Source organism: Lutjanus erythropterus, chromosome 7 (genome assembly GCF_056507025.1).
Source record: "Lutjanus erythropterus isolate fLutEry1 chromosome 7, fLutEry1.hap2, whole genome shotgun sequence".
Classification (NCBI taxonomy): Eukaryota; Metazoa; Chordata; class Actinopteri; order Lutjaniformes; family Lutjanidae; genus Lutjanus; species Lutjanus erythropterus.
In genome coordinates, this window is record NC_139323.1 from 16,972,072 (window position 1) to 16,998,531 (window position 26,460).

General features: G+C 40.7%; 1 protein-coding gene across 2 annotated transcripts in view; it reads right to left on the bottom strand.

Annotated features, from left to right (window-relative positions):
• ssbp4 (single stranded DNA binding protein 4) overlaps positions 1-26,460 on the bottom strand; it is a 120,486-nt gene that overhangs the window by 72,048 nt on the left and 21,978 nt on the right. For both annotated transcript variants that reach the window (XM_084722962.1, XM_084722964.1), the window contains exon 4: positions 13,420-13,504. In XM_084722962.1, the coding sequence (XP_084579088.1) occupies positions 13,420-13,504 (85 nt within the window). The remainder of the gene's footprint in view (positions 1-13,419; positions 13,505-26,460) is intronic.

Genomic DNA, 26,460 nt, shown 5'->3' on the forward strand with positions numbered 1-26,460 from the left:
TGTTACACAGAAAAGCTCCTGTCACTTGGTGAAAGACTGCTATAATTTGTCAAGGCCTTTTTTTAAGCAAGTTACATTTTACATCCGTGGAGTGCAAAGAACATATTGCATGTAGTGTAAAATAATTAAATAGATATGTGCAGTGTTTTTCTCTGTGAAAGGCCTCATTCAGACTGCCAGCATATCCAGATTGTGGATGGATGAAATGCAATTTTTGCAAATTAGATCCAAGCCACGTTTGGAGGTGGTTTGACATTCCTACAGATGTATCTCAATCTGGCCGCTCAGACTGATCAGATCAGATTTCAGTGTCTTTTACATCACTTGCGATGCGATACACCACAATTACGTCAAATCCAGAGTGACGGAGGTGCATCAGAGTGGCAGTGCATACCAGCCTGCTCCATTGTTTTCTCTGGTGCTACAGAGGAGTTCTGCACCACGATTTTACAGCACGATCTTAATTCCCCACGCTTGCTTACTTTGTTACCACAGCGATCCATGCAGATGGGTTGGTCCTATCTGGACATATAAATCCAATCTGATCACTTGGAAATAACAGCATGGACAGTCTGTCTTAAAGATCTGATGTGAGAAAAAAAAGTCTGATTTGCCTGCAGTCTGAACAACGCCAAAGACTCCTGAGGGAAACCCTGCATCTCAAATGTCACGAATCCTGTTTAATTCATCATCCTACAGGCCTGAAAGTGTCCTCACACACTTTCACAGAACTTCATGTCCTCCACCTGCACAGTTTGCCAAACACTAACCTCCTCAGCGGACAGTTAACGTGCGCTCCTGGACCTGTACGACATTAAGCAATCAAGTCTGACTTAAAAAATCCAACTTTTCTCATATTATGTCCACTACAGCAGCTCCGGTGTGAGCTGATTTAATTTAGAGGACTTGGCTTCTCAACTCTCTGAGTTAACCAACAGGAGTGTGTGTTTAAAGATAGGTTTCACTCCCTGGGACCCGCCTGACAATCCTCGTAACCATCGTCAGTGTTTTAGACCTAATGAGGAACGGCAGTAATGGAGTGCTGCTCCAAGCTTTGCTTGGGAGGAGAGAACAGGGAGCTACACAGCTGGAAAAGTCGACTGAAAAGATGAGCAGCATCGCTTCGCTTTGAAGAAAAACCTTTATTCAGATTAAAGAAGAAATATGCAATGTATTTACTCTGCTAAATTATAAAATGACCATGATATGTCACCAGAGATTAAGAAAACATGCTGAGTTGAAATGCTGGCCTCTCTGACTACAACACTTCAGCCACCATGTTCTCCTTTGAAATTCCCATTATGGTGTGCAATGTAGGCTTTGTTTGTCCATTTCACTTTAATTACAGTTAAAATTAATGCTGAACGTTTGAACGAGTAAGAATCTATTTTTGAGCTGTAAGAAATCATTAATAATCTTTTAAAATGAGTAGCATTGAGCAAAATGTTAATTAAGTCTGGCAGACAGTAAGACAGGCAGACACTGAACTCCAACTCCAGATTGTGATTTTTTTTTGGAGCAGCAGGCTTTTGTTTTAAGGATAACGGGCTTAACTTTACATAGACAGACAAGTGACAGTTATAAACAGCTGATCAACTTACAGTATGGGACTGGTCGTCACTTGTCAGTGTCAAAGTATAAAGTTATATCTTGCGCTCCCTGCAGCTTGCTGGCATCCTGCCTGAGCTCTGAGTCTGGAGAAGAGGTGGCGGAGGGAAACAACTTGCCTCAATCATATTAAATATGGATTTGACCTATTTAATATTCTCTGTATAGCTCCAACTCGTTATTTGGACTGCAGTACCCATTTCTGAACGCCAGGGTCTTAAATATTTCTCCTTTAAAACAGTAAAATGCACAAGAAAACACTTACACTGTTTAAATATCCTACCAGGTTTGTCTGCCCTCATCTCACAAACTTGGGACACAAAGTCATGAAAACACAAAGTCAGAGCAGGTCGTCAAAGGAAAGTTCAAACTAAGCAGAAGCAAACAGAGCAGAAGCATCATAATTGCAGTAATTTATGCCATTTTACGCAGGACAGGGTCTTTTTTACACAATGGATAAATGGATACTGTAAGTGGATGTGGTTTGGGAGTCACCAGTGTCAGGGAACTTCAAAGATGATGAAAACGTGTGTGTGTGTGTGTGTAAATGTCTGAGCACAGTCAGGAGATGCACGCTTGGCAGAAGAAAACACCACAGACAGACACAAACACCTCCGGCATGGAAGGTCGCCCTCGAACTTCCAACCCCCTGACAAATTGCTCTCTTCAATTCTCCACAGTAAACTGGTTACAGTCGAGGCAAAACAAGTGATGAATGTTGCTTTTTTTAATTATTGAACCATAATTTATTTCCTGAAAATGGCTACACTGAAGCAGAATTGGCAACGTTCACCGTAGTAGTTTCACTGGGAGAGATAAACAAATGCCCCGAGGAGTTTCCCAGAATGTAGTATTCATTTAAAGCATTCGTTTAAATTTTATGGATGATGATGTCGCAACTAAGAGGGCATTCATGTGTAACTGGGTTAGGAAAATTAAATGCGGCCGGAGTTGGAAATCTGCACTGGAAGGAGGGAAAGTGAACGCTGCAGTGTTTGGCTTCTACAATAACTTTGCTGTGGTGGACTAGCAACAACAGAGCACCTCCGTCTATCTGCTGTCTGCAAACTGGATTTGCTCTTTTTGTTGGTCTTACAGCCTGATTTCACTAGACGCAGCTGCGTGTCACGTCCACCGGAGCTGATCAGGGCCATTCTAGACAATGCGACAATGACAATGCAGCGTCTGTGTCTGACTTCCTGCTCAATACAGGAAGTCAGAAACACCAAAGACAATTTTCAAAAAAAAAAAAAAAAAAAAAAAAAGATGGAGTGCAGACTTGTGATCATAAAAATAGACAGAGACATAGAGAAACACTTTAACTACTTTTCCATTTGCCCTTTGGTCAGACAAAATAAGCCTTATGTGGATGCCACCTAAAAAAAATTAAAGCAATAAGTCAGCTAAGTCTAAAATTGATCTAGTATCACATTAGACTGAACTGTTGGAGTGATGAAATTTACCCGTGGTGGCAGCTAATTTCCAACCTTGGCATGGTGTGAAAATATTGGAATTACTGCTGTGTGCCTGTTCTCATTCAGGTACAAATACACTCTGACTGATTAATCACATTGTCTATAAACGCCAGGAAATAGTAAGAAATGCACATTACAATTTCAAGTTCATGTCCAAGTCATAGTTTTGTCCATAAAATGGTCAAGAATCCAGATATATTCAGTTAAAAGTCATATAAAAGAGAAAAACTGCAAAGAAGCTGTAATGAGTGAATGGTTGGGATTTTTCCCTAGTTACAACTCAAGCATGAATGTTTGACTAATTTCAGAACGAGACCAGATTCTCAAATGTATTCACACTTTCCTAACACAATCTCCACCATCATCATGGGTAGTTAGTAAGTAGAAATAACTTTTTACGTTTGCACCCTACATTTTTAACACAAATATCTTTATTTTCTACTCCTTATCTTTTCAAAACAGACTCATTACTTTACCTTGAATGCATTATTTCTATTTTTCATCATTAGGCACTGCCTTCCCACTGATTTCAACCAAAATGGATGGGACAGTAACATAAAAAAGACAATGCCTTGGTGTATCTGTTAAGAGATTGTTAAAGAGATGAGAGGGAGACTCGACTACAGAGAAAAGGTGAGGTTCAGTCAGCTTTGCACAGAAACAGCTGGAAGAAATGTTCTTCAGAGGGCTACTTTTTAGTTGAATACTTTTAGTATATTTCAGAAGCTGTACTTTTTTACTTTTACTTGAGTATAGAAGTTGAATTAGTACTTGTACTTTTACCAGTCTTTTTTCTGTACTTGTTCCACTAAATCTGTGACACTCCACAGGCGTTGAACCTGGGTTGGCATGAATCACAGATGTTCCAGGTTGCTCCAGGTTGGAAATCAGCACTGGAAGGAGGGAAAGTAAACGCCGCAGTGTTTGGCTCCTACAGTAACTTTGCTCAGGTGGATTCATGGCTAGCAAGAAGCGAAGCTAGCACTAAAAACTCAGATAAACTATGAAAAATGCAGACTTCAAAAAGAGTCCCCAGCGTCTCCAGACACCTCTTTCTTCCTGCACGCTGATACATCCTCCCTCCCTGCCTGCCTGTCTCTCCTCCTCTTCTTCTCTCCTCTTTCGCTTGTCTTTCTGTCTCTGTCCCTGGTTTGTCGCCTCCATATGTCTGTCTTCATGTCTGTCTCTTGTCAAACACAGATCCGGGAGCCCTGTGCTCGCAGCGTTGAGATCAAATGCTAAACCCCGGCACATTTTTTTAAGCTTGCCCAGAATGAACCTGCGAGGAAGGGAATCATAAACAATATTTGATCTTCTGCTTCTGTCACTTCCAGACCTCCAGCCGAACACACACACAGCTTGAGGGCAGCACTTTCAGGCTTTGTTGCTTCCCTCAGATAGGGAAAGGTATACACAGACAGAGGAGCCAACTGGCCTTTTTCATTTAGACGGTAACAAAGGTAAACAACGGCACACAAAGACAGCGTCCTCTCGCTCAACGCCCGTCTGCCTGCAGCCTGCACTCCACGCACTGTTTGATATTAAAAGACGACAAACGGAGGAGGTGAGCTGAGAGCGAGGGGGGGACAGAAAGATAGAAGACAGATAGAGACAGACAGAAATGGAGACACAATGTTGTGGCATGCCGTTTGTGTGTGTATGCTATATTTAAACCCAAAAACGGCCAGGAGATTCTGTGTAAAGAAGACATCGCTGTGCCAACGCAGACTCCCATTCCTCCGCTCTGTCTCCTCCATCCCTCCATCCATACCTACTCTGCCTATATTATGGATGTTATTATTATTCCTGCATGTCGTCATGTCGCCCCCGCTTCTCTCCTTCCCCCGAGCGAGAAAGCGGGCACTACTGGCACCCAGCCAGATTACCCAATCAATCTCCTCTGAGAGAGGGGGAGGGCGGGCGGCGGGAGGAGGGAGGCAAAAGGAGAGAGGGGGAGGAATAAGAAAGAGAGCGTGGAACAGAGAGGAGAGGAAAGAAAGAGCAGGAGGGGGGGGAGGATGGTGAGGAAAGGATGGGAGGGGGGTGCTGGTGGTGGTGAAAAAGACCTGAGAGGAATTGAAAAAAAAAAAAAAAAACGGTGCAGGATGAGTAAATTCTGTCTTCAGCAAGAAAAGGACAGAGACAAAGACAAGTGTATGAAAGGGAAGGAAGGGTTTCAGCAGGCAGACGTGTGGCGTTAAAATGAGGCAAGTTGAGCACCTGGTATGGCAACACAGGGAGACGGAAAACACACAAAATCACACACAGAGTCTGGACAAAGGCTTGGCCATCAACGGTTGTTTACAGAGCGCAGCTCCTCCCCTTGTGCCACCTGTTACTGTGGTCCAGCCGAACAAATGTTTAACCCTCTCAAAGAATCCCCAGGCAACAGCCAACACTGCACCTCCATCAATCTACAGTACTGTCTGCACAATGCATGCTGGGACCGTTTCAGATCTGCATCTAACTCTTATTTTCATCATCTTTTCAATCATCATTACAGTGTTTCCCCTACTTTTTCTTTATAATGTGCACTTTTAATGCAAAGCAAACAACTGCTGATACACAACTACTACAAAGCTACAGACAGGCTGGCCTACATGGAAATGGAAATGTTTTTTATTTAAGTTAAGTTATTTAAGTTTTGCCAAAATAGTTATTTATTAAAATATATTTTTCACAGAGAGAAAAAAATGAAAAAAAAAAAAAAACAGGTGGAATGAGTCAGAAACAAGAGTCTGTGCTAGTAAGACCCAGTGAGGTTTAAGAACACCCAAAAAACTAAAAACCCGGCAGATCAGAGCACACAATATAATAATATACAATATATTACAGTAAGTAAAATACAGTCCAATATAATTAGTTTCCAGGTTGACACCTCCGCCTGCAAATATGTTCAATGAAGGCTCCCCATATATAAAGAAACTTGGGGCATCAGACAGAGTATACCGAATTTCTTCAAGGCATGGACCAGAACCCATGTCATTTAGCCATTTATCATTATTTCTATTATGTTAATACATATTTCAGAATTATGTCCAAAAATGACAAATCAAACCCCAGTTTCCCTGGAGACAGTCTTCATCCACCACATCCTCCATGTTTATAGAAACTTTGTCACTCTTTTGGCTAAACTAGTGAGGCTGAGTGTGATTAGCTTTATAACTGTCACCCTGGACCAAACAGACACTCAGACTGATTAATAATTTTGTCTATAAATGTCAGAAAAAAATAAGAAATGCACATCACAATGTTGCCAACATCACATATTCAAATTCCTAATTTTGTCCAAAAAATAGTCCAAAATCCAGACATATTCAATTTCAAATGATATAAAACAGAGAAAAACTGAAAATCATCAAAAACTGGAAGCAGTGAGTGTTTGATGTAAGGTATACTTTGCAGGATTTTCCCTAAAAAAATGATGTACTGACTCGTCATTTATGACCCACTAACAGTGTGTGGTGGCTGTAGGGACCCTGCCCTCTGCCTGTATTCGGTACTTGACGTCCCGCTAATGAGACTCAACTATCTTTCTGGTGTGTTTACAAAGAGCAACTAATAAAACCTGCGTAATTTTACTTTTACACATGAATCTTTGACCAATCATGTCAAAGCTAGATCAACTTTTCCTGACGTGATCTATCTCAACCGTCATCATGACAGTTCCCATCAATAAGCCTGAGAGCTGAGCGGAGTCAGTGAAGCGCTGCGATGTGAATGACGCACTTGTGGCACTAAATCTGTGACACTCCGCAGGCAGTGAACCCGGATTGGCATGAATCGCAGATGTTCGGGGTTGTGACCTCTGGCTGGGGCGAAGCAAAACGTCTGCGACAACAAGGCCGAGTGTATCACTTCCTGAAAGACTGTTTGTCTGTGATTGCGAGTGCGCGCATGTGTGTGTGTCAGAGAAAAAACAGACACTCATTCTTCTCCCTGCTTTAATGTGAGCAAGAATGTGTGTGTGTGCGTGTGTGCCTGCTCGCTCGTCAATATGTATGCTTTCTTCATCACAAAGCTCCCGTCCTTTAATCATTCATATTGAGTTACTAAAGATGTGCCATGTTCTTATAATCAAACACGTTTCCTCAACAAAGTGCTCGTTTGAGGAACATCCAAATTCCAGCAGAAAAGAGGACTATAAGATGTGCAGATCTCTTTTAGGAAATAAACATGATTAAAAGGCAACGTGAAGAGGAAGGACAGCAACACAACTCCGACAATTAAGACGACAAGAGAGACCACTTAAATTACTTTACTGAGGTACAAGACTTCACTTCTGTTCCAGCTCTTTATGATACAGTATCATCTCGCTTACTCTGAGCGTCGATTTGCATACGAGTGTGGGTGTGCGATCTGCACACACGAGCGTGCCGGCATGTGCGAGTGTCTGTGTGTATGCGCGAGTTTCGAGTGGCTGTGATTGCAGATTCACCATTCAGGGGTGAAGCCAACCTAGCGATCCAGCTAGTCAGAGGCCTCCAGTTCTGGGAGTGCGGCCAGGGCTCCAATCCCACCACATTCCCCTGGATTAGCTGTCAACCAGTCCCCAGATCTGAGGATTAGCACATTATATTCCATTATCTTCCCCAAACTGGAGAGTCCACAAAGTCTACATCATCGCTCACAATGGGGGCCAGTAGGACAGGGCTGAGTGAGAGGTGCCTTCAAACGGGGCCAAATTGAGCCAAACTGAGTCGAGCCAAACCAAATCTGTAACTAAGACTCTACTCTGGCTCAACGTTGCCTAGCAACCACATTAGTTCCAGGAAACAAATAAGAAAACTGTATTTCTAAATATCAGTTTTATAGCCCGGCGCTGATATTCTCTCAGTGTTATGCACAACAAACTGACAGCTAAGCTACCAGAGGAGACTGTCCATTATAATGTGATATAATGTAATTCTATATGTCTTAATTGCTTGTGCTGACTGTTTTTTGCTATGTTTTCTGCAGTGTGATTTTATGTTGTCCTGTTTAAACTGCTTAGTTACTTATTTCCATGTTGTTTGTTTGTTACATGTTCTTTGCATGATGATGCTGTACTCCTTTAATGTTGTCTGTCTGCTTAAAACTGCTTTGTATTTACGGGACAGTTCACCCTGAAATCACAAATACATGCTTCCTCTTACCTGTAGCGCAATTTACTCATCTAGATTGTTTTGGTGTGATGTGTGTTGCAGAGTTTTGGAGATGTCTGCCTTCTCTCTGATATAATGTGACTAAATGGCACTCAGCTTTTGGTGCGCAAAGTGCCAAGAAATGCATCTGAAAAACTCAACACCACTGTCTCTTTCCAGAAATCATGACCCGGTTATTCAAGATAATCCACAGACCTTGCTGGGAGCAAAACTATCTTGATGGATAAATAGCACCACAGGTAAAAGGAAGAACGTGTATTTTTGTTTTTGGGGTGAACAATCCCTGCCATTGTCTACTTGTTATGTGTTCTTTGCATGATTCTGCTTTTTATACTCTTGTGTCTTCTCCTCCTCTAACCTTATATGTTGTGTTTAATTTATTGTTTTAATGGCCAATTTAACATCTGGCCGAGGGACAGCACTTAACTAACACTGGCATATTGATCAATGTGTATTTTCACTGTGAATAAATATATAAATGACAAATGACAAAAAATAAATAAATAAATAAAAACAAACCAATTTATCTCGCGCACATTCCTCTTTTACTATTCCCGACACACACACACACACACACGCACAGAGCGGAGTGTGTGTGACTCCTGGGAGCCGTGTTGTTTTTCACTCTGTGATCCGGGGGGACTTGGGGGAATGAGGGAGCCGTTATCAGCAAGGGGCCGTGATAGAGACTTGATCAGGCCGTCGGTCTGCGGGGACCGAGGAGCCAGAGTTAATCAGAGACAGACAGACCCCTCATCACCCTGGGGATTCACACGCTTCGACCCTGACACTCTCTCTCCCTCCCTCTGTCACACAAAGACACACACACACACACGAACACGGTAACAGTTGCAAAAGCACTTGTGCTCACACACACACCTACTCTTGCCTCTGCCACACCCTCCGTGCATGCACACATACTTTGTTGTCATGCTTCACTGTTGGCTGTCACTTTGGGTTAAAGTTTCTGCATTTACAATCAGAAATAGACCAAACAAATTTATAGTACTGCTTTATTATAAAATAGCATCACTAAAAAGCAGCGGCCCCCTGCAGGGTCAGTCATTACTGACTCATGCTGTGCAGCCAAACACTGTTCAGAGACGCATAACTTTATTTTGAATGCTCATGAAGATCCCAGCAAATATATAAGTCGGAAATTTGGGGAAATGTGTATAAAATGATGCACAAGACATCTAGAACATTTCCATTTGTTGAAATATTGAAAATCACAGAGCCTTTGATTTAAATATTTCTCTCAGTTAAAACATCATGAAGCATCTATGAGGAGTTGAAAGAAGATGGAATAAGATGATTTCCCTCCTTTAATGCCAAATAAAACTTTATCTTAAGGAGTTTAAGGCTAAAAACGTATTCTTAAATCGGTAATGTTTTGTTTTTGTTTTTTTTGAAGAATGTGTCACCAACTAATCAGCCCTCTCAGTCAGTGAGACAGCTCATAGACTGTGACCTCCTGAACTTGAGCCAGGTCCAAGGTCAAACAACAACATCTGAATCCTATGAATCACTATGGCAAAGTTATGTGCTTGTCTGTTAAAGATGCCAAATCCTATACAGGAATTTAATGGAATTAAAATATGTATTCATAAAATTCTAAGTTCTTCTAACTTGAAGTTAGAAGCAGTTTGTCAAAGTGATTAAACAGTTGCCGGTTCAACTTAATATCTTAAGCTTATTGAACATATTTTCTTAAGTACAACTGAAGTTTTAAAGTTTATTCGACTAGAAAAGTATTTGTTTTGAATCATAACAAAATTACCTCAACTTGTCTTTTCAAATTCAGTCAACTTCAGATGTTAAGACTGCCTGGACATTCACTTTTTTTTTTAAATGAAACAAGTAGTTTATTTCTATGTGAAGTCAAATTTATTTATATAGCCCAAAATAAATTATTATTTTCCTCAGAGTGTTTTACAATCTGTACAGTGCACAACACCCTCTGTCCCACCCTCTGGCCCTCGACTCAAGTATGGAAAAACTTCACCAAAAAAACATTTTAACGGGGTAAAATGATGAAAAACAACTGTGGACGAGCAAGAGACACACAGACATGCAATAGAGCAGACCAACCAAATTAAAACAACAACAAAATTTCTGATACATGTAGATTATAAAAAGTGAAAACGAACTCATGAAGAATATAGACATCAAACCTTCCCTGGTAACTTGTCAGCTAGGTGTGAAAACTGACATTTCTCAACCAAAAACTGTACTTTTTATCAGCCTGGATCAGCCATATGAACTGGAAACAACATAAACCAAACTGTGTCACTACAGAAGAAACTGTGGTTTTGTTATTAAAACTTACAGATCCAGAAAAGTAAAATAAAAGACCTCACAATGTGCTAGTTCTCCAGTTTAAGCCAGCATTTGGTTTATTCCCTGTAAGATCAAATATATAGCAGCATTAGTGATCCTGACTGTCAGCTGACTGATTTATATGGCCGGAGACAGAAACACATGGACTTTTTAAAGTGTGCCTTTTTTTTTTTTCCAGCAGCTGAATTTGAAGCTTGCAGTTGAGCCATATATTGACCAGGCCTGTCAAAGCGGAGCCGTTAAAGAGCTGACATGCAGGTATCCAGCTGGCCTACCTCTGGAGAAAGGTGTAGGAAATTATATTGCATTTAGATTAATTAGACACAGTTGTCAGATTTAATTAACTACTAGGTTTAATTAACCATGTAATTAATCTTATGGTGGTCCAACACGTGCACACACACACACACACAGACAGACGGGTGCGGCAGAGACACACATCAACTTGTGCCCACACACACACACACACACACACACGTAGTACATGCACAACAAATGTAATCTGTTCGGCTGACAAGTGCTCACACTTTTGCTGTCAAACCTCATAAGAGAGTTCAGCTGAATGGGTGACTGGCGATGGGCTAAAACAGCCGGAATGAAAAGCCTATGGTAAGAATAGCACCTCTAATCCATTTCAGGTTTCACTTCTGCCCAGGTGGGACGATAATCTAGTAGTTGAAGCAGTCTGTCCAGTCAACATCCTAATCCTCAGTCAAATATGTCTCAGGCAACACAGTGCAAATATTTAATAAAGCGTGGACAAGTCTAAAAGGAAGACATTCAAGGTAAAGTGTAGAAATCCGTTTTTAAACCCCGACTGACAGAAAGTGAGGGTCTGTGAGTCAGGGCTGTGCACACTTCACAAGAGCTAGTTCAAAGTTCAGTTCACACAGATTAAAATGAACAAGTTCAAGTTCAGAATTAACATTTTTTTCAGTTTTGAACTCAGTTCACAGCTGAGGAAAAGAACTAGTCCCCATTCATTTTTTTCTGTTTTTACCATTTCTTTCTTATTTCAAAAAGAATCTCCTCATGCCAGGGATGCTGGAGTTTGATGATGTATGATGATGTCACACTAAATAGTTTGCAATATTTTTTTGTGTTAATTTGACCAGCCAACTATATCTATAGTTATCAACAACAATTTACGACAATTTGAGAATGTTTTACACTAAACTGAACTCACCATTATGTATGAGAACGGTAAGGAGATGAGGATGGAGACAAGAGTGAGGAGTGAGTGTCAGATGTACAATAATTTTAACAGCTGTACAACGTATGATCAACAATGCCACAAAAAAAGGCCAGATGTGCAATTTTGCTATTTCAATAAACCCACGAGACCTTCTTTGCGATTAGAGAGCAACCAGTCACATCAGCGACGTTCATGCCATCACATCAGCACCGCACTGATCGAGCAGCTGGTAAAGCAGTGACACATTCTGTGAAATCTGGGGCTTTTGTTTTGAAGGGTAAGAACAGACACAGTGATTGTATTATGGGCTGCGACTGACTCTGTGTGAAGTGATATACAGATGCAGTCTTGTTTAGACGATGGAGCCTCTGCGTAATATGGTGCACATGGCATATTTTGCAAGTTTGAAGGTTATTTCACTATGTACAATATTTTTTGTTAAAATATGATAATTTTAATATTGGTGTATTTTCCATCTGGCAACACTGGTGAGCAAATATAACGTGGATCTATCTGTTAACAGAGACTCCAGTCTACAGTATAGCTCGGGTCATACAACCCATGCTGCATGATCAAAGAACGTTTTGAGGCTACATCTTAACAACATTTCTGTCCATATTCATTTCACACAAGCGCTCACTCTCTCTCCGTCTGCTGTGAGTCTGCATCACACTTTTTATCAGCTGACGAAGTTAACTCTGTCAGTAATACTCGCATTCACGTTCATACACACAAAAACATGAGCATGTTCAATGAAAAACACTCTTTAGCGCGTTCATGCACAGCACTGCTGAGTGACCTCAAAATGGTCATTTGTGATAATGACAACTGCACCAACAAAGACTTTCAATGCTCGCCAATCTGCTCACACATCAACCAGCTTTTCAAAAACAATGTGTGTGCGCGTGCGTGTGTGTGTGTGTTCAATAGGTTACTGATCGACTGCTCCGACTCTTCAGAAGATGAGAGGGTCAAGGGGGCCACGGACCCTGACCTTTCATCACTCGTCCATCGCCTGCAGCCACAGCTACCAAAGCCTGTCCAGCTCTAAATGTGTCCTATGTGTCCTGTGTATTGTTGTGCGTTAATGTGCTGATGTGATCAGCCAGCTGCTTTATGCGCTTTGACCTTTACTGAAGCCTTGAGTGGACCAATAAATAGCCAGGCAGAGCTACAACCTTTCACCCCAGCCCGACAGTTTCACTGAGACCTGAGGGGTCAGAGGTCGGCGTTTGAGGAAGTGCGGCCAGCAGATGAGCCACGCCGTTACACACGCCGCTGAGGCAGATGTTAAAAAACTGATATCTAATCAAGGCTGATCATGTGAAATGTGGCTGAATGCCATGAAGACTCACCATTAGACTTTAAAAATTCAAAGATGGAAGTCTAAGGGCTTTCCCATAAAATATACAAGCGGTGTTCATAGGTGCTGCATTTTTAAACGCGTGCTATTTCAGACGTCTGGCTCCGTCCCATCCAGAACAGACCAGAGGCTGCAGCAGGCAGACCAGACGTGTCAAAACAAGAACCAGCAGCATTATCACAGACAGAATAGTCACTTCTTTCTGATACGTGTGCTCGTATGTGCTCACAAGCATGTGTGTGTGTTCATTTGTGCCCCTCGTACACAACGGGAGGGTTGGTTAAGTTCACTCACATAGTCATGGAAAGCCTTGGCCTCGCTGGAATGTTCACATGTCTCCCTCCGGTCCGGGGCAGCGCAGTACAGATCCCAGAATACACTGCACACAGGACAAGAGAGCGACAGACAGCAGTTAGACACTTCAACTGTGAGATCCACAGACATATTATGTTCCTGGTTTGTGTGTTTCTGTTGATGATGTGCTTGTTTGTTTCTGAACAATGTTCTGAGTGAAAGTGGTTAAAGTGGATTGATGGAGCTACAACAAATCTAGACAGACAGTTAAACTAAGACAGTTCAGAAGCTGAACAATTTGAAATGTTTAAATACTCATATAAAATGATACAGTTTCAGTAAAATACTAAAATTATACTTTTAATACCTTTTTTGAATGGTATAAGCACATTTTTCTGTGCAAAGCAAGACAAAGCCTCTGAAACAGCAGTATTAAAAAGGATTGCTTGTACACACCCTTTACAAGACTACCTTTTTGGGTGCTGATGAAGGAAAGAACCACACTGCAAGAAAAACTTAAGTAAATCATTACACACTGTACAGCAATGTTGAATGTTGCCTTAACATAAGCATAAAAAGCATTTGCAGGAATAAAACAGTATAGAAGATGGGTGTCAAACAACAAACCATGTCCTAAGCCAACCACTGGATGACTTTACAAAGTATGAAAATTGGAGAGATGTCATCAATTCCAGTTTTTGAATAAAATGCGCCAAAAAATACTGCAACATGCATCACAATTTTTAAGAAAAGCAGCTGTGAAATCTGGCATTTTAGGCTGCAACAATCCCAAAAACAGCCAGTGAAGTCCTGGAGGGACTGACTTGAGATCAAATTAGGCTGTATGTGCCCTATGAACTAAAATAACACACCTGATTAAAAAGATCTATTGAAAGGAAGATATGATATCAGGTGATATAAGGAAAAAGTATTTGATGATGACTTTCAATACCTGACAATAGAGCTACAACTCACAATTATTTTTGTTATAAATAAATCTTATTTTCTTGAGTAATTGTTAAGTGAAAAATGTCAATCTCAATTTTACAAAGCTCAAGTTTACATACTTAAATAACTTGTTTTGCGCCAACAACTATAAAAAACCCCCAACTATATTTAGTTTACTATCACAGGACTCAGAAGACCATCATATATTCAAATTGAGATGCTGAACAACTGATGTTTTTTTCATCTGCACTTTACAGTTTTCAGTAATGACAGGGGTCTCTCTCAATGTCCCACCTACAGCAGCATCTTACTATTAATTAGGCAACTTTATATACTGCTTGTTAGCTTAATCTATGATAATACATGTGTTCATAATAGTTTATTTATATTTTGTATTAATAATCTGAATCTTCAAAGTAACTAAAGTAACCAAATAAATTTGGCTTTGTGGAGTAGAACATAAAACATTTGCCTCCAAAAAGTAGAAGAGCTGAAGGATAAAGCAGCATAAAATGGTTATTCATAAATTTTGACACTGATATTTTCATTTTTACTCCAAATGTATATCAGTTCCGTGTTTCCCTTATCATTTTCCTAATTACTAATAGTCTGTTTTGGGCCTGAAAACACCATTAATTGATCCCCAATGTTCCTCAAAGTGATCTGAGCCCTGTTAAGGAGCCATGTGAAAACAGGAACCCTCCACACTGCAGCTGCCTCTTTGGCCACCACACAGTCCTCCAGTCCAGCCTGACGCCTGCAGCTCAGCTCCACAGAGCTTTTATCCAGGGAGGATGGGTCGCCAAATGTTCCTCTCAGCCTGCCCTGGCGACCTGCACGTTATTGACCAATCAGCTGTGATTATGTTACTTACTGCCCAACCAGCCGTACTCATATTAGTTAATTAGACCAATCCCACTCCTCCAGGGCAGCAGGGGCCACCAGGTCCCACTCCAAATGGACCCTTAATTACTGCACTGAAATTAAGTACCTGCTAAGCCGGTCCACATTAAGAACTTCTCCTTCTTCGAGATATTGATTTCATGGACAGCGTATAAAAAAAAAAAAAAAAAAACAGAAAAGAAACCGCTGAAGTCATGAGAGGAAATTCTTGCTGTCATTTAAAGGTGCAAATAAACTGTTCCATGCATTCTTTGTGCTGATGTTAGGAGCAACCGTGACACTTGATATGACAGACTGCGAAATGGAGCAGAAAATATTAGCTGATCGCCCATAACTGTCAGAGAATCGCTCACTAGCACCCTGTCACATGTTGTCATTTTTCATTGAACAAGATGTTTGATTTTCATGCTTTGGTGTTATTATCTCCTACATACGGTTATTATGGAGCCCTGCTGATCACTGATCTACACTTTCACTTATGCAAGGGTGGATGTAGAGAAATATTCATAGGGTGGCAGGAGGTTGGCATGGAGACTTTAAGGGCTGACAATATATACTGTATACACACATATATATATATATATATATATATATATATATATATATATATATATATATATATATATCAATATTTGCTTCTCCCTATATGCAGATATTCTAACTCAAAAACCTGGTACATGAGTAAAGCATACAATCGAAATACCTAAAATTTATATTAGAAAAAAAAAAAGTTTGATTTTCCAATCTTCAAATGTTTTTTCAAATACATATCTTTTTTTCATTGATCATAAGCCCATCACTTTGCCTAAAAGTTGGCCAGTACAAATCAGTAAGTTTTTTGCCCCAGTTCGGGCCCTTTGTTTTGGCCCACCATAGCATTTCACAAGCTCATGCTTTTATTCTCCTTATTTTGAAACTGCTATAAAATCCTTACTGTAATGACTACTAAACATACATTTTGTGCAGCTGCATCAGCAGCAGGACATGATCTGAGTTTTACAGCAACCTACAGCACGGTGCTTTTAAGCTTGTTTAAAGGTTTTTCTACAGGACTGAGCAGGACTGTGGCGAGGACTGAAAGAGAAGGCAACTGACTCGCTAGCAAAACTTCACTCTCTGCAACATCCTTTGGTGCAGCCTTCATCAGCACAAGAGAACGCAGAGCTACGCAAGATATCAGATATCCACACTGATCGCCAAAAGTGGACAAGCTTTATCATGTGAAGACTATGTGATAGAGTGTTTTTTTTTTTTAGTTTATATGCAGGTTACTTGACAGTCATCTGCAAATGAATAAAATTATAGTTCAGCGGATTACAGAGTAATGTTTTAATTATTTTGACATTTTATTTTAGATTTAGAATACAAATTTTCAATTAAAAATTTTAATGTAACTTACATAACAACATTTGTTTTTAGCCTGCGGCCTTTCATACAGATGAACTTTTAGCCCTTCATACGAAAGAATAAGGATTTTTGTCTCGTAAATCCAGCCATAACTTTTCATATGTATTTTCTGAACTAGAACTGTCCAAAACTGGGGTGGCCGCTGGGGTGGCAGGGCATTTTTTCAGGGTAGTAGTTGCCCCTGTAGATCTGCTTCTGCCCCTATGTTCTTTTTTTCAATATTTGAGCACATAAAGGAAACAAGAGTGTAACAATAGATGTCCTAAAATAAAAAGAGCAACAAACAATGAATTTAAACCCTACATCACATGATACCAGCCTCTCAAAGAAAAAAGAACGACAGTAGAAATGTGATATTAAAGTATCTAAAGATTAAAAGACAGAGACGGTGCCCTGAGGCGCTCAGTGAGCACTGAGGTCGCCTCCAGACAAGGAGGGCGCTGAAGGAACAGAGAGGGACTCTGTGCAAAGATGCTAGTGAACACATATGGCATGTGTGTGTGTTGTGCTGCCCTTCTGTCACTTGACAATAAAGCCAGTGTACATTATCATATCTATCGGTTTGGTGTTAAAGAGATTGCTGCTCTGTCAGACACGGGCCGCGGTGAAAGAGGCGCGACCATCTCAAATCCAATCAGCTCTCAGGGAAATGAAACGGGACGCAGGTTACAGTTTGTTACCGAAAAGCCACAACCAGGTACAGGCGCAGGGAGGGGAAAGGTGATCTAACATCTCGCAGCCTGTGAAGTCTGAAATATATTACGATTTGAACAGCTGACCTGCATCTGTCTGAGCCACGCAGGGAAATCTCATTCTGCTTCTGCATAATCTGAAGCAGGATCGCCGGTGGACGAGACTTAACTTGGAAACCAAGACTTTCATTATTCTGATATTATTTTAGCTGGTTGACATTTTTCTGTATAGAGTTAGAACGGGAAGAGGAGCAGCTGAAAGGAGTCATTAGGCTTGAAAAGGCGTTAGATTAACAAGCAAAATTACTCTGTAACACTTTGTAATAACCATCAAGTTAATTAAACTTTAGTTAATAGTTATTTATTAACAAACAGTCAAATAACATTTATACCCGCTTTACAAACCATTTATTTAGTTGTAAAGTTTTATAACCATTAGTTGCCACGTTCTCACTCCCAACTCATTAAAAGCTGTTGTAGATAACCCTCCAGTGTCATTTTTTGCATGTGCAGGGCTCCACGGTCAAGTTAGCAATAATAAATACACAACATCTGGGAATTTTACAATAGAGGCACAAAAACTACTTTGGGTAGGTTTATGCAACAAAACAAAAGCATAACCTAAATAAAGTTTGTAGGTGGTTTAAAAACTATTTATTAACAAGGTGTTACAAATATCTGGTCCATCTCTCTATGTGATGACTTCTTAAAGATATGCAAGTAATTTGGTAACCATTAACAAATATGTAGAAGCAAATAATAATAAATAAACGTAAAATAAATAATAATAATCAGTTAATAAGTTATAAAACAGTTTTCATACATTGATGTGGGCTCACTATTTGGCAAGATCCCTTTACTGCTTGCTACTAATTAATTCATGAATTACTAACAATTATATGTGGCAAAAGGGAGCCTTATTGTAAAGCACACTGAAAATGTAAAGGCAAACAAAACTGCTAGCGCCGTAGTGTATGACTCTTGCTGATTTGACAGACCAAATGAACTTTTCTGACTCTTAAGATATGGTTGTTAATGTTGTTAAATGTTGGCAAATTATGAACACATATGTGATGAAGCTGACAGGTATAAATGCTGCTGATGGAGGTGACAAAGTAAGCTCAGTAAAGATAAATGTCGGTTCACTATTTGTAAAGCAACAGACCACTGTTGGCCTTTAATCTAATGTGTTATAACATAAATGACTTAGAGAGTGTTTACAACCTAATTAGTAACATAATTACAAATCATTTATAAATAATTTATAAGGGTAGTCTTATTGTAAAGTGGCATAAAGTAATTATTTTATATCATACAAACTGATTAAATAAGATAAAATATCATGTTAGTAATAATAACTATCAGTATAAAGTCTAATAATAATAATAAGATTAGCATTTCATGTGTTAGCAGTGAAATTAAATTTTAACTAGTTTAATTATCTATCAATTTACCATTTATTAACAATGTTATTATAACCAATTTACACTAGTATTGCTAATGAAAGGTAGATTTTGTGATGAGAAGATGTTCAGTGGTCAGGGTACAATCACGGGTAGAGAACCCATGCCGTTTCACTGGGACTGAATCCGGGCAAAGTCTGGATAAGTCTGGATTGTTTGCTCTGGTTTGACAATCCCACCCACATTTGAAAGGGAAAGCCCATGTCATAGTTGTTGTCGCTTCCTTTTCAGAGACACTAATCTTTAGAAATTATCTGGGAAGTCAACATTCGCGGTTAATTAGCATCAGCAATCTGCAAGAAATCTTGTACTCTGCACACCCTCGTAATAGTAAATTTTCTATCCAATTATCTAATCATTTCAATCTAATCATCTCATCATGGGGAGCTCTTTATGGTATTACGGGCAGTAGTAGAGCCACATGACTCTGTATGGAAGAAAACTTTTAACCCGCTTTTACTTTGAAGAGTCACACAGGAGTGATTCAAATTAGAGCTTAGGGTCATGCAAACTCTTTTTTATTCATTCAAATAAGAAACAAGGCTGTAAAAATAGGAGCTGGCACTGTCAGCACACACACACATACACGCATAAACACACTTTGTATCCAGAACAGAGGAGGAAGGGATTAGCGTCCAGCCGTCCAGAAGAAGACAATTACTAAAATTAAATGCCATCACGATAATTATTTGCAATTAACTGTGGTCTGACAAAGCCGGTGGTTACAATGTGCTTTTCCATTATAATAAGGAGAGTAAACAAAGACACAGAAAGACAGACACGCAGGCTGCTGCATGGTGGCAGGTCTACATGATAATCCTGTGTGCGTCTTCAGCCAGTCAGTCAGTGAGTCAGAGGAGAGAGAAATATACATAGAAATGAAGACAGAGATGGAGACAGATGGTGATAAGGAGGCAGAGCAAGAGTGAAAGAAACAGAGTCCAAAAAAATAAAGTTACAGGGAGCCGACCACGCTGTCTCCTCCTCTTATCAGAACAGGCTCTTCTTAATGGGACAAAATGCTGCAATCAAAGAGCGGAGGCGGGCAAACACAAGCCTTCCAGTTGTCTTTATTACCTTGACTCAAGTAGCAGCTATTCTCCTGGCAGCAGCAATGCATTCGGCAGGCAGGAGAAAACAACAACAACATCCCTGTGCCATGCAAATCAGGAACACTCCCTTTGGACTGTGGCTAATAATTACAGCAACTGTCATTGCAACAAGACTGACAGCTTAAGAGGAACCAGCAGTAAATGAAGTTGTGTGCGAGCTGTTACACATACAGGTGGAGGACATCCCTGTATTTGGGTGGTGGAGACTTGAGAGAACTTCTGGACAAGAAGACAAAGCGATGTGGTGGTCTTCCTAGTCTCCCTGACTGACTATACAGTCCCTTTTCCATTCACATAAGCTAGCTTGGTTTGACTCTGCATGTCAGCCCAGCCAGGCAGGGATTTGTATCTCTGCTGACACAGAGATGTGTATTTGACAGTAACTGATATTTAAATAAAGCAGCTGTAAAACCTTGGATAAACACATATCATTTTCTATAAAGTCTTCACAATAAAAAAAACAATATTTTGTTTTCTGAAAGCTTTTATTATGAAGCAGCAAAATCAGGAAATGTTGAGTTTTCATCAACAGTAACTTTACACGACTCCTATACAGCTAAAAGCGACATAAAAAAGTCACATAAAGCAGATACCTTAAAGTACAAACAGCGACACAGGAGATAAACTAAACTTCAAACCACAGAGTTTCAGTTAGAAGCTACAGAGATACTGACTGCTGAACACACAGAGACTTCTAAACATGCCTTTCTCTCTGCATTGGTATATAAAATCACATGGTGAGAAGCACCTAATATGATAACTTCTTCTATTTTGGACTCTCAGAATTTTTGTGTCTTTAAACGACAGCGCTGTCAAGAGGCAATTTGGTCAATGATTCAAATTAATTTGTTCAATTTGAACTCTGTAAAAAGTCTCTGAGCAGATTTACTTTGAGCAAAGTCACTGACAGCAACAACTGCACTAAAATTAACAGATTTTGGACAGAAATTGTGCCGTTATTAGTGGTGATTTGATCAAACCTTTTAGTGCTCCTACAATGAACCAAGTAGTTTTACAAAATGCTGAAAAAAGTTCAAATAAGATTGATATAGTTTCATACTTTAGGATTTCTAAGAAATTCATCTGAGATTTCAGAGAGTATGTGATACATGAGCTTATTTATCCTAGACTTGTACTGGATTTAAATATGCTCCAATATCAGAGAGGAGCAGGAAAACCTCTTGTTACTCTGATGCAAGACTGTAGATACATTATTCCAAAATGATTACGGCTGGTAGGGCTGAGAAAGCGCTCGAGTATCATCAAAGTAAAATGTGTCAATATTCATACTCATGATGAAGGAAAATGCTCACTGGGTTGCTAATATTGCATGCGCTGTGTTCATTGTTTCACTTTAATTAATTCATTCAAGTTTGTAAAAAAAAAAAAAAAAAGCTTGTGCTCTCTCAAAAACATTGATCCGAGGGTCAATTCTAAGGCTGTTCTGTTCTGATCATCCCATATCTATTTCAGAGAAGTCCAGCACACCTCTGGTTTAAGCACCACCTACACCCAGTTTAAGCCCCGCCCATTCCGAGTACAGATACGGATACAGATAATTTAATTGGTTGAACAGATACAGACACAGATGGTGGTTTACTTGCTCATCCCTAATCGCTTGCCTTGTAGGGCACATCAGATAAATTGCCTTAATTAGCCTTTTTTGTTTTGTTAGAGATTTGTAGAAGTTCATTAACAGGTGAAACCAGATACAAACACTTTGTAGCTCCTTTTAAATTAGCTTAATTGACTGTATTAGTGTTAATATTGGATTTTATTTGGATGGAGCAGCAACTATGAAGCTGATGTGGGGTTTTTTGGGCTCAGCTGCTCTGATTCACAATCTGAACATTATATGTGAGGAAAGAAGGATAAATTAAGCAAGGACAGGACTGTCTGATACCTGTGTTTATAAAGAGAAGTCCAGACATTTAGGAGCAGAGGACGGCTGCACTCTGACTGTTTTCTCTGCCCCTCACAAACAAGAACCTCAGCTAGAGGCGATCACACAGAGGATCCCACTACATACTGTTGTTGTGGTCAGGTTTTTATGTGTGTGCATGTATTGTGTGTTGGGGTGTGGGGTGTGTATTGAGGATTCAGCGGCCATCCAGTGAAAACTGGTTAAAGCAATCGATTTTGGGATAAGGAGGAGACAACTAGCGGCAGCCAATAGAGAGGGAGCTAATGACACAATCAACACCTGCAGCCCTCGCTGAGCCTTTTCTTTATCCTTCCACCCATAACAACAGATGTGGATGAGTGACCCCCACCACCAGCCTCCCCTCTTCCTCCCCCAATATCCCCCTAGTCTCATTCTGAAGCCCCCCCCACCAACCCACCAACGCCGTCCTACAGGAAACAGCCACAGAGGCAGAGACAAGGAGGGAAGAAAACCCCAGTGAGGTGCTGCTGAGGAGGGGACAACGGGGGCGGGGCTGCGGTGGTGGCGGGGTCGGGGTCTTAGATTTGGCTGTTTAACACAAAAGAAGCTGGAATGCAAAGAGTTAATCCGTTCGGGGGTCTCTCTTCCGCAAACAAAGGGACAGGCCTCCAGACAAAGGTTGAGGGAGGGGGAGCGAAGGGTGAGGGATGAGGGAGGTTGCTGGCTTTCCTACCATCTGGAGCTTTTGTTTTGGGGGAGGCTGGAGGTTGGAGGGGGTGGCGGAGGGGTGGACACTCCTCCTCCCCCGCAGCCGCCGACCCCCAGACCCCACCCCCAGAGAGTCTCGATGTCCACGTGCTGCTGTGTGGCCCAGACAGACGCCCCCTCAGCTAGGTCATACTACACTGGAGCCCTGCCCTGCTCAGCCTGGCTAATCATCAGCCTACTCTACAACCGCTCTCTGACACACACACACACACACACACACACACACACACACACACACACACACACACACAGCCAATCACACAATCACACAGTTGTGTTTCCATCGTTTAAGAGGACATTGACTTACATTCATTTCCTGGAGACCCATTGAGACTATCTGCCTAACCCTAACATTTGCCCTAACCTAAACTTAAACCTAACTTTATCCTAAGGCTACAGCCACACTACAACATTTTTGTTTTAAAATGAAATCAATCTTTGTCCAGACAAGCGATTTGACACTGTTTCAGAATAACCTCCTTCCATACTAACACGTCTGAAAATGCATATCACATGACCATCCATGTACACTGGGCACCCATCTACTGGGGTAAACAGGAAGCAGTCAGATACCAGGATAATGGGCAAAAATGATAAGAAATGTGACTGCTGATCACATAATCCTCTTGGATGATGTTATTTTTTTGATAATGACATTAGGGGTTTTTTTGTGCTTGTTGTCCATTTGTGACTAAAAACACAATAACAGCAAGTCAACCGAAGCTAGCAGCTAACATATAGTAGCAAATTTTCAAACTCTGGTCCATCAAAACAGGTCAATTTTTTTCACACACATACAATTATGACTGAAACGACTTGTCAGGATAATTCAGATGAATTGGTATTTTTTCAAAGTCCTTCTTCGTCACTCAGGTAATACAATGAGCATGCTAATTTTGCAAGTAGCCATTAGGTCCCTTAGCTCTGTTAGCCCTGATGTGGTGTCCACACAGCAGCAGTCAGCAACTCAAAACTGAGACCCAGGAAGTCCAAGAGTGATGCCGAGCTGTAGATCAGTTGTTGATCAGTTGATCAGTTGAATGGATGAATATATGTTTTTCTTAGTAAAATACCAGTAACGGGGACATTAGATATAATGCTCGCTGGCGGTCGTGGCTCTTGACAGTCCACTGTGGAGTAATTGAGGCACAGATTAAAAGGCGGATGAATATCGGGTACGATCTAGACATCCAGAGACATTAACTTTTAAAGGAGTATTAAAACTAAAAGTAAAGAGCATTACAACTGTAGCAACCAAACAACAGCCAGACTCACAGCATCTGTAAGGGCCACAATGCTAGCAGCGTTTCCAAACGTCTTCACTTTCATTGTAAAATACTGAATTAGTTTGGACACTATGTGGAAACATAGCAATTCTTGTGCATTTTAAAATGAAAATTTAGTAGTGTGAAAGTATCCTAATGATAACCCAAGTCTTCACCCCAAAATGTAATGATTTACATGATGGGGACCTGTGATTTGTCCCCATAAGGAAAGCGAGTCTCCACAATGTGAGTGTGTAAGCAGATTTATGTCCTCACAACATGAGTAATAATACACATACACACACTCACACTCACACTCTACGTCATCTCCCACATCGTGCTGAAATATATCAATACAGTGAGAACACAAACTACGAGTGTTCAGTTTCCCTTTCTATTCCCACTCTCACACACACTCCCCAAGCCGTCTGATTGGTTCGGGCAGAGGCGAGAGCAAACTTAAGCCGCCTGCGCTGTATGTTTGTGTATGTCATTCTGTCAGTATTACTGGTAGCTGTCCAATTGAGAGCTGTCAGGTTGAGAGAAGCCAGGCTCTTTAAGGACCATTATGAACCGTGTCAACAGGCTGCACAATTACAACACACACTGGGGCCAGAGAGGATGAATGAATCAAGCCCCATGTCCGGGTTTATTACATAGGGCCGGCCGGGGGGCTTTGGGGATGAGCAGGATAGCATGAATGACAAACAAAGCGGGCCCTGTCAAACCTCTTATCCTGGCTCTCTTCGCCTCTCGTGCTGCCTTGCTGAGGATTCAGCCTCTCAACCTCCCTGCCTGTTTGCCTGCTTGATTCTTTGTCTGTGTCCTTTCCAGCTGTCCAGATTCCCCTCTCGCTGCCCCGCGCTCCCCTCTTTGCCTTAAAGTTTGAGTTCTCAAACTCTTGGCTTCACAACTGGAAAGGGGGGAATCCTACATTTGGGTGTTCCCATTCCCTCTTATTCAGACATGGAGAAAAACAGTCTACGTGTCAGGCGCTAAGCCCACTGACCCTGTTCTTCCAGCCAGATAGAAAACACTGTCCTCTATTTATCTAGCATTAAGAGATTTGACAGATTTGTTTAAAGACAGAGAAAGAAAAGAGGAACAACCTACGTCAGTGCCTTGTTCAGTTAAATGGAGCATCAGGTTAAAAAACCTCAAAATCTTCACGATGGATTAGAGGTTTAGAGTCGGAGAGCTGAAGAGGACACTGGGCAGAGATACTGCATGAGGTGAAAGGGACAGGTGCGTACAAGTGTTCTAAAAACAACAAGAAGTTAGTTATTATGCTCTTGGCTCGCTGATTCGCCCTGCTCACTAACACGGTTAGCAGCAGCGGCGTCTGTGACACTGATGGTGGCAATTAAGGCTCTGTTTACACCTGTCATTAACATACATCTTGGGTGATCCAATCACAAATGGACAACTCCGAGGTGCAGCTGTGAATGCACCCAAAATGCGTTGCAGATGATACGATACCATACGATACGGTACGACCATCAGTTGAAAATAAACAATAAATCTGGACTTTGTAAATGAAAATGTTGTGTTTGAGACATGTTCTCACTTGAGATGCGTGTAGAGACACACTCTAAGGCCAGGTAGGTGTGAACTGTACGCAGAACTGTCCACTTGTGATCCAGTTACCCAAGATGCATGTTAATGCAGGTGTAAATAGGGCCTAAGTTACTTCAAGACTGTAAACACCCAATTGTTGCAATATGCATCAACAACTGCACTCCATCTCAGAGGTGTAACTCAGTCAAATGTTAAAACAGTGTGACTTAGACTTCCAAGGATACCATTATATCACATAAAAGTCCATACATCCATAAATCTGCTTAGAAATGAGAGAAAAAAGTCACACCTTTTGACCCCCAGAACTTCATTATCAAAGTAAACCAGTGATAGTTTTCTGTACATCCATGGGAACAGAGGCTCAAATTGTTGGCCAGAGTGTAACTCACTGAATCCATGACAACATTAATATGCTGCCTTCAAATGGGTGTTCACAAGACGAGTCCATATGAAAACCTTCCTCGTGTTTTCACAGTTTATTAGTGAGGGCATTGGCCATGGAAATTCATTTTTCAGTGGATGACAAGTTAATATATTGTAACTTTAGCTGTAGAGAGTTGCTCTAAAAATTTTAAAACATGCCTGATAAAATTGTTGACATTCCCAACGGCCTCATCTTTTCATTACGCATTGACATTTCCTGAATTATGTTACCTGCTTGCTAAACTGTTAGCCTCAGTGGCATCTAGACGCAGACAGTTTTAGTGTCCATGTTGCCTAGCAGTGGTTGTCACAACTAGAACAGCAATCATATTGTGTACACCACTGGTTCCCAACCAGGGATCAGGACCCCTCTAAGGGGCCACAAGATAAAAGAAAGGGGTCATGTGATAATCAGTAGTATGAGAAAAGAAAAATATAGTTCTGTTATACAAAATCCTATGCTAATTTTCTGTTGTTTGTCTAATCTTTGTTTTTTTAAGGTAAATGTTTTATCTCTTTGCGGATTCAAATTAAAGTAACTGAAAATTAATCTTATGCAAGCATATGCAGTGTGTGAAGGGGGTCACATAAAATATT